The 14,714-nt window shown below is 41.0% G+C and overlaps 1 protein-coding gene across 1 annotated transcript in view; it reads right to left on the reverse strand.

Annotated features, from left to right (window-relative positions):
- Positions 1-14,714, reverse strand: part of PRKAR1B (protein kinase, cAMP-dependent, regulatory, type I, beta) — a 96,319-nt gene that overhangs the window by 75,184 nt on the left and 6,421 nt on the right. The window contains exons 2-3 of the mRNA XM_010079384.1: positions 7,224-7,394; positions 5,426-5,517 (exon numbers count right to left, since the gene is read on the reverse strand). Coding sequence (XP_010077686.1) covers positions 5,426-5,517; positions 7,224-7,394 — 263 coding nt within the window. The remainder of the gene's footprint in view (positions 1-5,425; positions 5,518-7,223; positions 7,395-14,714) is intronic.

Consider the following 14,714-nt stretch of genomic DNA (forward strand, 5'->3'; position numbering starts at 1 on the left):
TTCTTGCTAGTCACATTGCCAGCTTAGAAGAGATCAGGACAATCAGACTAGCCCCTTGTCACCAATTTTGACTTTATACACCATTTCACAACTAGGAAGGCTTAGAGGATGTTAATCTGCTAGAAATCCAAGAGTGGGAGAGGAAATAAAATGCTGCCAAGTTATGGGTGTAATTTTATCTTTGCATAGATAGAAATCATTCACTGCCTGCTGACTGAACAAAACCAAAGCAGCAGAGAGGGCATGGGTACAATGCACCCTGCCTTGCTGATTTCTCCCATATGCAAAAGCCTCGAGCATCACAGACTGAAAGGGGGAAAGTTTATGCAAACTCTTAACAGCCTTCAGAATGGATTTGAACCACGAGATCACACTGGAACCACGAGGGATAAGATCAGCAAGGAACTTTCTGAAATATGCTCTTCTGCAAAATCTGTAATTTCATCTTTGAGTTCTTTTTATTAGATACAAATGCCACAATCTTTTTTTTTTTGTTTTGTTTTGTTTTTTTTTTTGTCTGGGACTTCCTCTTGGATCACAGGTGCAACGAAGAGCAGAGAAACAAGTTGATGGCTTCTGCCCTCAACTGAAGTCAAACACAAACTGTTACAAAGAACATAATCTATAAACAATAAATTTATGTCTGTAATGAAAAAATCCCTCACAGTTAATGTCGCGATTTCACTTTTCCCCAGTGTAATGAAAGACGGTGAACACCTCTTACCTTGCTCCACCGATGTTTTCTCTCAAGCTGCCCATCCTTGAACAGACTGCAGAGCAACTCCTGGTTCTTCTGGGTGCACAGCCTGCACAGCACTGTCTTCTGTATCAGCAGTTGTTCTATGCTGCAAGGAGCTCCTTCAGAGCTGTCACACAAGAAGCATTTTTGCAGGACTGCGCATATATATGTAAGGCTTTGGTGAGCACCACGCCAGGAACAGAGCTGCTGATCTTGCAGTGATGATAACTAGCAGGTCTTTAGAGTCCTGGGCAAACTGTCCTCCTAGTGGCCATCTCCACAGCTTCTGCATGATGTTTGCAGACAAGTAGGAACTGTGCTTTTCCAGAAGATCTTGCTGTCGTCACACCTGAGGTTAACTAACAGGCTCCAGTGCCCACCTAATAAAACCCTCTGACCAATCTCTTCCAAGAGTTTTTGAGTGGAGGCATGAAGGAAGTGGAGTATGGAAGACACACAGAATGAAGGGCAAAACCCCCATGTGAACATAAGCCAGCCAATATGTCACCATATGGGGTGGGGGAAAGGAGGAGAGAGAAGTTAGAGCACATGTGCGTAGGGATCTGCATATAACAGCACTAGCAAAATCCAAGCTTAAGGAGCCAGGCATCACATAATACTAACTGCAGAGTAAATACATCAAAATCTGAAACAAAGTGAAAGGGCTTTGCCACACATCCCAACCAGGGAAGCAAACCCCATCAAAGCACATATGACATAAGGCCACTCTGAGAAAACTGCAACTGAGTTTGGGCTGGTAAACAAGGTAAGAGACAAGGATGAGCCCAAAGATAGGCACACTGACACACATCCATGTACTCTCTGCAACTCACTAAGCTGTTTAGTCCATAATTAAGCTCATCACCTCCTTAGCATCCCTGTTTTCCCCATAGCTCACAAATATTTACCCCTGCCTGTGACTATTTCATAGAAATCTGCATTATAATCCACAATTTTTGTTAGATGTGTGATGTTTTAATAATTAAAATCAAACTATACCTATTAAAACACAATAAGAAATTAATTTTGTGAAGCCCTGATGTTGCTTTGACCTTTTACAGTTAATTTCTCATCAATTAAAAAAAAATTATGGATAATGACGATACGATACATCCACGCAACTTGGAGGTTTTATTGTCAGTGTGCATGTAACAGGTCTGCTCTAGGCAAAGGAGGACGCACATAAAATATACATCAGGTGCACAATGCAGAAACACAATGAAAAAAGCCACGCATTCCTGGTTTTGCAAATGAGAACAGCTCCCTTACAGTTAAAAGCACATTTCTATCTCAGATAATGAGCATTTTGCCACTGGCTTTGAGAGAACCAGGACCCTACTCCAGAGTTTAGCCAAGATCTTATTGAAGTCAGTGGAAAAGTCGCACGAGAAAACAGTGGCCACCACATCACTTTTCAAAGCTGCACGGTTCTTTTCTTTATAATATTAGTGACTCTTGAAATGAATATTTTGGCAAAGGTGCTGATAACTAGCTCTGCTGCTTTTAGTACTGGTGCAGTTACAGTTTCTCTTTTATTGCACTTTTCAGCATAATTTTACACCAGAGACTGTGTGTATGTGTGTGTGCATGAGATAGACGGCAAGTGTTCTTTAAGTGTGGCACATGAAAAGATGATGTCTAACATAAGACCATGAATGTAAACTTGAACAAAACTATTTCGGACACCAGCACAAAAGGATACTTGTTTACCTTAACTTCAGCATGACTTCTCATGCAATTAATCATTCATATGGAATATCTGACACAGAGATAATACATTACACACTGCCTTTATAAATACGGGTTTACGTCAGACCTAAGCACCTTCACAGCTGCCAAGCAGCAAGTGCAACACAAGTCATGTGGACTGAAGAGCCATGGAGCAGATTAACATAAGTATCTTTTCTGAGAAGAAGGAAAAAAGAGTCATCCACTGTAAATGAGCAATTAAGTCCTGCTAGGCCATCATTCTCCGACCTGAAAACCTTCCAAATCTTGGAGAATGGTCAAGCACAAAATTAAACGAAACAATGATAGTATCTTCAGTGTAGAAAGCACTAAAGAAAATAAACACCAACACCACCACTGCAGCACAGAAAATGAAAACTCCTCACCTAGCTTTCCACCATTCCAAGAGGACAGAACCCAAATGAAGCCATACGCCACTTTACTGAACTGTGTATCTGAACTGGAAGCGATAGCAGTGGTATGCTCCAACTTGCTGACTTCTCCGCACTTGACAAACGAAACCAGACAAGGGCAATAGCATGATGTCAAGAGTGAGCTCAGTAAAATGCAAAGAGAGAACAATTTATTCGTTCACCACAACCCTGCCTGCAAAAGCAGAATGCATGTGTCCTTCTGTGAGTTCTTTTTTTTTCCCCAATGTGAGCAACAGCTTGCTATGCTTGTCATGAGCCTTGAATGAGGCACCTAGACACATCCCTGACAAAGGGAGATGATACACAGCTGAATATGCTCCAGCACACAACCAAGAAGCTTCTAAAGCTGTGGACACCAGAGGCAGTATACACCTGGTCACGCCATAGTTTGCAGACTGCAAAAGCAGATAGTCTACAACCCATCTGCAGCACCCACGTGAGAATCTGTGCACATCCCTTCACCCCTAATATGTATCCACAATAGGACAGTTTGGCTGACAGAGATAAGTGAGACATGGGGGATGATTAGAAGAGACCATGACTATGGTGTACAATCAGCACAGTGCAAGAAAAAGCATTTTTCCTTCATTTCTTCTCTTTCCCCCTACTTTGATAACGTATTACCAGAAGGTCCCTTTTCCAGCCATAAAACCTACCTTTCCAGTACCTGTCACACTAGCAAGAATTCTCTGCTGTGGGTGAAAAAGCTAGAAGAAATGTGCAAAATTAATCCTCTTCTAATTACTCCAGAAACCTGCATGCTAATGTAGTATCATAATAATTGGGATTACAAAGCAATTAAACTGTGTAAACGCCTGGAAGAGGGAGAAAAATTTGCACACTTGGAACATGCTTTGACTGAAAACGTGTGAGTAGCTCCACTGAAGGACTGTACTGCTGATGTTCTGCCAGTACTAAAAATGTCAGTGTAGACAAAGTCTTTGTGTCCTTTCTAACCACAGGAGCGCAGAAGGCTAGGGTTGGCAAGGATCTCACAACTTCATTTAGCCTATCTGCTGCAAGGCAGGACTGACACTGCTTATGTCATTCCTGGCAGTCCTTAGTCTAATCTGTTCTTAATGGCCTCAAGTGCTGGAGACTCCACAACCTACCCAAGCACTCTGAGACCTCTTCCTAGTCTCTGACTTGACTCTTTCCTACTGCATTAAATCAGTTATTCTTTACCCTTTGGCACACAAAGCAGTTTATTCCTCATATACCATTATTCATACACAATTATAAGCTATTACTGTGTTCCTCTGCCCCTGATTTTTCTTCTGCAAGCCAGCCAATCCCATTCTTTCATCAGAAGTGATGTTATCTAGATCTGTGATCATTCCCACTGCTCCTCCCTGAACTTCCTCCAACTGTTTATTCTTGCAGTGCCCAAACTGGACACTGTGTTCCAGCTGAAATCTGTCCAATGCCAGCACATGTCTTGCGTGTTCTCCCGTTTAGCTGCCCCAGTAAAACATCAGTATTTTCAAAACAGCTTGACATTAGTAACATGTTCAGACCATGACCCACAATAAGCTCCACATAGTTTTTCAATGAACTACCAAAACTGCAAAACGGTCTTATAGCTACAAAGGTGTTCTTCCTGCCTAACTGTACCCCTCTGCACTTGACTCAGTGACAATCCATCCTGCTTTTACTAGAACATTTCTTCAACCTGTCAGCATAATTCTGAATTCCAGCCTTGCCTCCCAGTGTTTTAGCAGCTCTTCCCATCCTCATATCATCTGAAAATTCAGCACTCATACTCTGTTCCACCACTGAGGTCACTAATGACAACAGCAATGAAAACTAGACCAACCCTTCCCACACTTCAGTATATCTTTCCATTATAATGATGGACCATTGATAACTGCTATTTGGGACGGCAATCCAATCAGTTTTGCATAGACTCAGTAGTAGTTTCATTGAAGACATGGTTCCCTTGATTGTTTATGAAACTGCCATACACATTTATGCTGAAAACCTTACTACAAGTCAAGATGTCTGGCCTCTGTTGTGCCTTCCATAGCTACAAAACTTGCTACTCAGTTGTAGAAAGATATTTTTTAAGTTTTTAAAAGTCATGTTGGCTGTTACTGAACTCCTTGTCCTCCTTCAGGTGCTTAGACATAATATGTTTGTTCCAGTTTTCCAAAGAACAAAATAATTTGCCTGTAATTCTCTTACATTACGCTTTTTCTTTCCCACTCTTCTAGCACTTGGCCTGTCTTCCCTTAGTTCTCAGAAGTAACTACAAATTATTCTGAGATTGCTTTAGCCAAGGCCATAAGTACCCTAGAATAAAGTGTATCAGGCACAGCTGATTTGAAAATATCAAATATGTCTGAACACATTCTAACCTGTTCTTGCCCTTTTTTAGCTTGTGATTTTACTCTCTGTCATAATGCTATAAGTGAGGGTGCACCTAGTGTGATGGACTAGTTCTGATCCCTGAGTTAAAATTCAATATAATTCCTTGTCCTCAGGTCAACCTATAGGCTCCTTTAAATCATAAAGCATCTCATACCTTCGTTCGTTGTCATCAAGATGAGCAAAGAGCACATTCTTGGAGATGGCTTTTGCCAGAGCAGTCATAGTTTTATAGTCCTTTGGAATAACCTGTAGGGAAAGGAAGGGTAATTACATGCCTGATTGTACTTCTTCAGAGATCTTAAAATCTCTAGAAAATTCGACTATTCAAGATAACGGATGCAGTTCAATTTCAAACACTTAGAAAGGTTTGGGCTATAATATAAAGCCACTAAGAAATAATAAATTAGTTTTGATAATGTGATGATAAGAGTTTATGTCCTCAATATGACAACCAGAAAAGAAATACAAGATCTAGGATGAGTGAGGAGGATATCGACAGAATACTATAATTAGCAGGCACTGGCATCTGTGTAGACTCCTTTCAAATCCCTTCAAATCCTTGAGGAAAACATATTTCATATTCTTCCTCCCTCACAAGCAATATTAGAAGCAACCTACTTTTAAAACTAGAGAATGAGCAACATTTTTTCAGGTAAAAGGTAAAAAAGCATAGATTACACCATACTTTTCAGTACTGGTTGTGGTGTAAGAAATAGAGTTCCTGAGAGGCCCATCTGGGTCAAAATCCCGTGCATTTGCTTCATGGCAAATGAGAAGGACTTGCATTTGAGAATGAAGAGGCATTTTTATTTGTTAACTGGGGAGAGGGAAAAAGTCTGTTGTACATGAATTTGCTCAAAAAATATATGTTGAAATTCTACTCTATAAATCTATACTTGCAAGTGTTATTAAACTTGCACAAGAATACTCTCCCATACTTTTTTTTACAATGAAAGGCTCTCTTAATTCTTTGTTTCTTGGGACAGAAATTCCCAGAGCAGCCAGTGAACTTGTATCATAAGTGGATGACAAAAGCACATCTGACTGCAAAGGCAAAAAGTATTCTGCCAAAAAACAGTAACTGACAAAATGTATTCCCACAAAGAAAAAGCTCTTTGGGTTAAAACTACTCCAGGCACGCACAAAAGCACATTAGTAGCATCTGTCAACCTTATGAAATGCATTTTTAGCCTCGCTCCCTAAACAAACATGACATACGCTATTGTAATGTCTGTCTTTTAACAACCTTTGAAAGCTTTGGCCAGTTTAGAAAAAAAATTGCAGCATTATTAAGAGATATCAAGGATATAACATAGCTACATATTTTAGTGAAAAAGGCAGTTAAAAAAAGAGAAGCTCAAATGAGAGCTCCTACTGAACAAGTTACCTACTTTGGGATTAGCTTTTCTTCAAAGACAACGGTCATATAAAATTGCCCAAGTGTGGTCAACAGATTTCTGAAAACCCATGGGCTAGGTGGTACCCAATCAACATGGGACCCATGTACCTGAATGGAAAAAATCAATGACCTAGGTTAGAAGAAAACTTGAGCTAGAAGTGACTTTTTGGGAAAAAAAAAAAAAAAAAGGCAGGAAATGCAGCAATAGAAAAGGCTGCTTTCCAAAACTGTGAGGTTCTGACAAAACTCAGAAGCTGACAGAGTCTGTAAATATCAATAAAATGGCTCAGAATTACCTACCCTGTTAAAGGGGGAAACGGATTAGCAGCACATCTCAAAAAGGAGAACAGAGAATGCTGAAGAAACATTGATGGGGAACGTACTTAGTCAAGGAGGCAGCAGAAGAACTTGAGTGTGAAGGTGGTCAAGCCATGCATATGTCAGCATAAGGACACCAACCTTCAGGCCGACCCATGATTTCAAATTGGAAACAAAATACGAGTCACTTGACTGTCCTGTACATCTCAGAATCAGACAAATAGCAATGCATTACCTTTCTGACGTAAGAAACAGCATCTTCCTCTGTGTACACTTCTGCACTGACCCCCCCTCTCCTGCGTCTTGCTTTTACCACTGGGTTGGGAGGAGGAGGGGAAATCTCATCGTCATGAGAATCAGACTGGGAACTGGATTTCTGCCGGGCCAGTATTTGTTTGCATTCTTCCTGCAAGGCAAAAAGAGGCAATGAAACATCTCTTACCCGTGTAGCTAACTTGCTGGATACATTCAATTCATGCTTCTTTTACAACTCTCAGCAACCTGTTCCTTTCTACGTTTGGATGACTGTCAATTTACATGTGTACTGCTGAAAGAAAATTAAAAATTTAATGTGAGCAGCATGAAGGGCTGATGCTAACTACAATGTGGGTACAGGTATCATCACTCCAGTACTTGACCTGTTCAACGCTTTCTTACACAGAAGCCAATGTATTATAAACTGCAGGCATCTTTGCAGCTACTCCTGGCTGACAAAGCAAAAGAACAAGCCTCTTCTGCTTACTCCCCAACATCACAGCTGTTATTTTCTCAGTTGGCTTGTTCATATCTTTGTCTCTTGTACAGAGAACATATCAGAATTCACACATCAATATATTAGACAGGTTTCTTCATCCTGCTCTGCTTTGCAGGCTTATAATCACCAGGAAGAACAAAGATGCTCCCTACTCCAGAATTTCTGCCATATAACAGATTTACAATCAATGGGACTACATCCAAGCAAATAAGATCCAAGGTAGGCTCAAGAGGACTATGACAAATTACAGCTGGCCAAGCATCAGCTGGCCAGTTGGGAGGTTATTCTCCAAATGTCAAACTTATGGAATAGAGAAAAAAAATACAAAGGGAAATCCCTGAAGAGACAGTAACAGGAAACAGCATAGAAAACCTTCAAGAAAGGGTGTCAGAGTTGCAAGACATTGTCTATTCATACACTGAATTATTTGACGTCTAAAAAATTGAAACAAACAACATTACCCATAACTACATTTTCCCAGAGCCTCATCTCCTATTCTTCAGCTTCTTGAGACTCAAGGGAAAGCACACAGGAGTAAAATTCTCTTTGTGTCATCCATGTCTATCAGCCAAAGGAACGGAGGCTTGTCTGCTCATTCCCACCCCACCTCCTCGCCCCCTGACACCAGCTCAGCCTGGCATCCTGCTCACAGCACACCACACTGCCTTTGCTACTTCTTAAGTACCTTCCTAGCTGGCTCCTTCTAGTCTTCACTGACACTGCCTAAGGCAAGGGAGAACTGGAGATGGGACGGACCATGTGTCCTGTCCTCAGCTTGTCTGATACAGGAAACCGAGGGGCATGTGCAGCAGTAGTCCCGTAATTTTATTAGCTGTCATCTATTACATGGCCATAGGCATAACCTGCACCCGATAGTCTCAGGGTTATGTTGATCAATGCACACATAGCCAACTCTTACCCAATGACTCCATGAACAACTCCAGTATTTTTGAGACAATTCAGATCAGCAGCATTGCAGAAAATGCAGTAATGCTGAGGTCCCTGCACACCCCACAAAACTAACATTCCTGTGACAGGAATACCAGAACCTGCCCTCTGCCTTACACAATTAATTTCCAGCGAGACTTTCTAATCAGACCCAACACGTGGAGTCGGTGGAGGAGGGAGGATCTGGGAGCACCAGTGCTAGACACGTGGCGGATTACCAACACAGCCAGTTGGTCTCATTGACAGAGGAAATGACTTAGAGTTAACTCATCAGGTATGACACCAGAAAAGAGTGGTACAGAAAACTGGCACAAGTTCACAATTTTTAAGCCTGCAAGAAAAACAGATGATTAATATATGTTTTGCCATTGATGTTTACAAATGTCGGACAAATCCAGTCGTGCCACTTGTCTCTTCTGGTCTTGTTCCAGTTTCTTTCTTCACCATCACTGACAATGCCCGTCTCATTAACCTAAGGAGACTTTGACACCAATCTTTGATGTAGTATTGCTACTTGAAGTAAAAAACTAAATAGTATTTCCCATGCTGCATAATTCGAAGTAGCAAGTCACACATTCTTGTTTTGATTAAAGGACTACTGGAATATATAAGAGACAAGCACAGAGTGAAAATGTAGAGGGCTGGCTAAAGATTTGACTTTTCAAGGTCCTGACCTGCCCCAGAAAGTGCCAAGTTCTTTCAGAGATCAGTATTTTTTTTTAAGTTGGGATTACAACACTGAAACTCCTGGGCCAAAACACAGTTAAGCTAGGTGCTGTAACCAAAATTCAGAAAAAAAGCTGACTTCAGAGGTATCAAATCCTTGCTGAAACTTTTTAATTTCACTTCAAATTTCAAATAGCAGCACTGGATATGTAAAAAATGACTCAGCTAGATCTTTCTATCCTGTAAGAACTGCAAATCCTATTTAAGCATTCTCATCAACTTCTGCCCCACATGCAACTCCTTTCTAACTGCCTCTAGCTTCCTTAATTACAATTATGCACTTGCAGAAACACAAACATTTAATATAAAAGTATGTGTGCTACATAGTACCATTACATTTAATACCTAACCATCAAAACCAAACCAATGACTGAAGAATTTCAAATAATATCACTGGCTATTGCAGTTCGTGTATCTCTTTGACAGTGTAACGTTCTCTGTTTATATTCAGTGAACATGACCAAATGCATCTTCTTCATAAGTTTAACTGAAAGGTAATGAAGACCTTTCTGGACAATAAGCAGCTGAAAGTATACTAAAATGTAACTACAACAAGAAGGCAGCCAGGTAACTATTTAATGGTATGCAGCACTTCACAGTTCTTTTTATATATAGCATATTTACTCATAGAGAAGAGCAGTAGTTTGCCCCATTTGAATATCTAATACATACTTCTTTTTCAGTACACACTGTATAAAAGGCACTTCCAAGGAATTAATAAATAATATCTCCTCTGCCCCAGCACAGATTTATACACGAAAGAAAGCTCAGTGAGATAAAATTAATATCACAAAGCATGCTCTTAAACCCAAATACCTTTTAAAGCCCAAAAGATATTAAAGGATTATAAAAGTGAGTTACCATATGATTCATTTTAAAAGGAAGTCTCTTCGCTACAAACTCCTTTTATATAAACAGCAGATAGTTGACTGGCTGGCTTTTCCATATGCGGCTATTTGTAGTCTAGGTAGGATTTCCATTACTGAACTAAAGAGTGCCTTTTGAAAATAAAAGCGTACGGTCTGTCCTGGGTTAAGCTTTCAAAAAGCCGTCTTCCATATATCCTGGGGTAAAACTGCACAAATACAGCCAATATTTTAAAGGAGGAATGGACTCTCTGAAGAATAGTTCTTCCAACACTGATCTTCAGACACAGCTTGATGTGAACGCTTGTGCAGAACTCACTTTCAAATAAACACCTCACCATCTTTTGTTGTCATGACAACAAGCGATCTCTCTATTCAGATGGCACAGATAATTCACAATCATATTACCCAATTATGTCCACCTTAAAATGAGAAAACACATGGAAGACACAACTGCAAAACAGCGTAACTGCCTTTGAGCAAGCCCCAGTGAGTATCTTGTCTTCCCTTCACACCAGTATCTGCACTGCCTTCAGCGGAGATGCTCCTGATGTGTAGGAGATGTAGGGTCTGACCCAGTTATCCACAGTCCAGTGCCATTTTGGGTGCCCTTGCTTGGCTTTCAGCTGTCAGATGAGGAGGACACGAGTCTCATGCTGTCCTCTGTCACATCTACCAGCCCCAGTAGACATTGAGGGGTCTTAAATGGCAGTAAGGGACCACAGGTGCACTGCTGACTGAAGCCTCCAGCATCACTGCCACAGTCCAACACAATGATACCTTAACACACCCCAAAATATACAAACCAACATTGCGGTGTGACAATAACACCCTATTTCATATATATATACACATACATACAAAATCTAGTCCTACTTATGTTCAAACCATGTTGCAAGTGACCGAAAACCTAGCCAAAGTTGTGAACAAAAGTTTCTCCTGGGATTTCAGGGGGAGATGGATGGTGAAACTCAAATACCATCACTGACTTCAATGATAATAAACTGGAAAGGAAGGAAAATTAAAAGAAAGAAGAACCAAAAAATAAAACTGCAGTGACCCATTTATCTTTTGAGTGTTCACTTTTGGCTAAGACATTTGTGTTACAAGAGGCTGAGCTATAAAACACAGGGATTTAGCATCTGCTGTCCTCCGCATATGGGGTCATCACCTTTCTTGATTAATGTTTCCAAAAGTTTTTAATGAGTTCAAATGCTGCAAGTGAAGTGGCCACAATGCCAAGGGAGTTTTTAGGTTTACTCTTCCTTTCAGATCGCTGCTGAAGAGCACACACACTTCCTGACCCAGAAGCTTTCTTCTCTATCAACTGGAGCATCTCCAAACAGAAATTTCCTTCCAGTAGTTCCTCTCCCAGTCTCTTCTTTCAGGCTTTGTCACCATCTGGAAACTCAGATGTTTCAGCTGAAGGAAGGACAACACCTGAGGAGGCTCCAAATCACTGTGCAGCTTTACAGCAACATCGCACGGAGACTTTTAAAAGCAGGTCTGCTATTCGGTACCACTGCTCACTATTTCTGCTCGGCTTCCTACAATTTATTCATTGCATTCAAAAGCAACAACACAAAGTACACTATAAATGAATTATCCTTTAATTTTTTCCTCTAGTGCACTCATAAAGTTTTCTGACTGACGGACCTGGAATCCACTTTCTATTTATGTACAGAAATGTGCAGGACAGTTCAAGCGCACGTAACTAATCTGTGCACTGGAATTGACCCAGAGGAGATGCTCTCAATACAGGAAGGCTTCTGACACGGCCCCATCACTCCTGGGAGCCGACACAATGATTTATAGCAACTAATAAAGGCCAAAGCAAAGCACTCTGTTTTATTGGAAGCACAGGACTGGCTGATGCCATCACTGAAAGCTGGAGAAATTTGGGAGGTCTTAATGTCCTTTCCAGTCTTGTCTTTGCCACACTAGACAACTCTACTATCTTTATGATCGTTCAGCCTTGTAAGCAGAGACTTTTCACACAATCCCAACTATTGTTCCCCTGCCTTCCCAATGTGACATGCCACCTTTTCTTCCACAGAATCATTAAGAAATATCTTTAACATTCATCCCTCCTACTAACATATTTATTATCCACTCCACAGTTATCCACCACTTCGATTACTACTACTGCGTCCTCTCTGCATCTTAGTTCATTCCCAACTTCCAATCTAGGCAAAATTCTGCTGCCAAGAATCCGCCTACTCTTCTGCCGCTCTGACTGCATCACTCGCCTTCTAGAGTCCCTTTACTGGCATCCTTTTGCCTCCTGCAACATGTTACCACTTCTTGACTTCCCCTCCAGTGTCTTGCAGTATCTCAACCCATCACCGGCTCTTCCCTACTTTCTTACATATGCCTCACAGTGAAGAAAGAGAAGTTATGTTACAAAACACAGACCATATTTTGGATACTTAAAAGCTTATATAATCAAAGAGAGCTGTAGCCAACACTTCTGATTTTTAAAATCCAGCCAAATAACAATGTATGCACATGTACCTTGTATAAGAAGAAACATTCCCACAGAAAACCTATATTTCCACCAGATAAATATAATTTAAACTAAATTGCTAAGTATCATGTCATATTTTTCAGCAATAACCCAAACACCTAAGTTACTCTGAAGATTTAAATCACTGGATATGTAACGCCAAAGCTGATTATTTATTTTTTATTCCAGCCTTCTAACACAGCAGATCATTAATCCAAGAGAAACAGCACCAATCTCAGGGAGACTTACATGTAAGAGACAGAAATGGACCATCAGAGCATAAGAAGAGATAGTTGATAATTGAGGTTATCAACAAAGAAGGAATTATAAATGCTGGTGTGCCATTTTGCTTCTTAAAATACTTCTGCTGTGTAGGCCCACTTAACATTTTGCAGCATAGTGATGCCCTTAGATCAAATGCAGTGTTGACAGCAAGGATGGTTATTCAAAATCCTGTGTTCCCTCAGTCAGTTCAGAGTAGAAATTGTCTCTAAAACATTTCTACATTTTCTACTCCTCAATAAAATTCTATTCAACTCAGTCTCTCTTCTAAGAAATTATCTGATGTTAATAAAAATACAAAAATACGTGTGCTGGGCTGTCCACCTTAAATAAACACTCAGCTTTCTTTTCTCTCTTTCGTCCTCCTCCTTTCCACATGCATTTCACTTTTGAAACCCAAAAAAAATTACATGCTATGAGTGCCTCCATTGGTACAGTGGTACTAAGGCTAGAGAGCAACTTAACTTGCATGCTCAGGCAAGAATCCATGTGTCCCTCATAACCCTTCAGTGGGATGCTCACAATTTATTACATTTTTTTTTCTTCACAATTTGCCAATAAATCCGAACTAAAATAATTATGGACATGTTTTTATTCTGAGTTTCCCATAACTCACTGTCTCAGTTCCCTAGAGTCTTGCCCAGGGGTGATGGAGCTGGCAGGCTGAGCTCCCGGGAGTTGCAGAACCTCAACAGCCTGAGCTTAGAAAGCTGTCAGGGTACAGCTCCAACACAGGCTGCCAAGCAGGCAACCACAGAGGCGCAGACCTCAGCAGAGCACAGCAGAAAGCAGTTCATTCCCCTGCCTATAGCATTCAAAATCTAAGGCCCTTTTCGTAATTGAAACAAAGTCAAACATCAATCTTAAATCTGTTATGAAAACTGCAGTTCTCCACCCAGTCTTACTGGTGTCCAGCTGAACAGTTTCAACCCCCACCCTACATGCTGAATTAAAATGAATTCAATCAGTATTAAAAAGGTATTTAAAAATAAGGAGACATCTTTTTCTCCATTTAGGACAATATTAATAAGGAACTACTGGAAAACTAACTTCAAAATAAGAGAAAAATCAAAATACATCTTCATATTGGAAATCTGGTTTGATTTGTATCATTTATTGACTGCACCCTTGGGAAGTTTGACAACGACACCAAGCTGTGTGCTGTGGTGGCCACGCTGGAGGGAAGGGATGTCATCCAGAGGCACCTGGACTGCCTTGAGACGTGGGCCCATGTGAACCTCATGAAGTTCAACAAGACCAAGTGCAAGGTCCTGCATATGGGTCAGGGCAATCCCAAGCACAAATATAGGCTGGGAGGAGAATGGAATGAGAGCAGCCCCAAAAAGAAGGACTTGGGGGTGTTGGTTGATGAGAAGCTCACCGTGAGCCAGCAGTACATGCTTGCAGCCCAGAAACCAACCCTGTCCTGGGCTGCATCAATAGAAGCGTGACCAGCAAGTACGGGGAGTTGATTCTCCCCCTCTGCTCCGCTCTCCTGAAACCCCACTTGCAGTGCTGCATCCAGCTCTGGAGTCCTCAGCACAGGAAAGACATGGACCTGTTGGAACAAGTCCAGAGGAGGCCACGAAAATGATCAGAGGGCTGGAACACCTCCCATACGAGGACAGGCTGAGAGAGTTGGGG

This window comes from Pterocles gutturalis, unplaced genomic scaffold, assembly GCF_000699245.1.
Source record: "Pterocles gutturalis isolate BGI_N339 unplaced genomic scaffold, ASM69924v1 scaffold1384, whole genome shotgun sequence".
Taxonomy (NCBI): Eukaryota; Metazoa; Chordata; class Aves; order Pterocliformes; family Pteroclidae; genus Pterocles; species Pterocles gutturalis.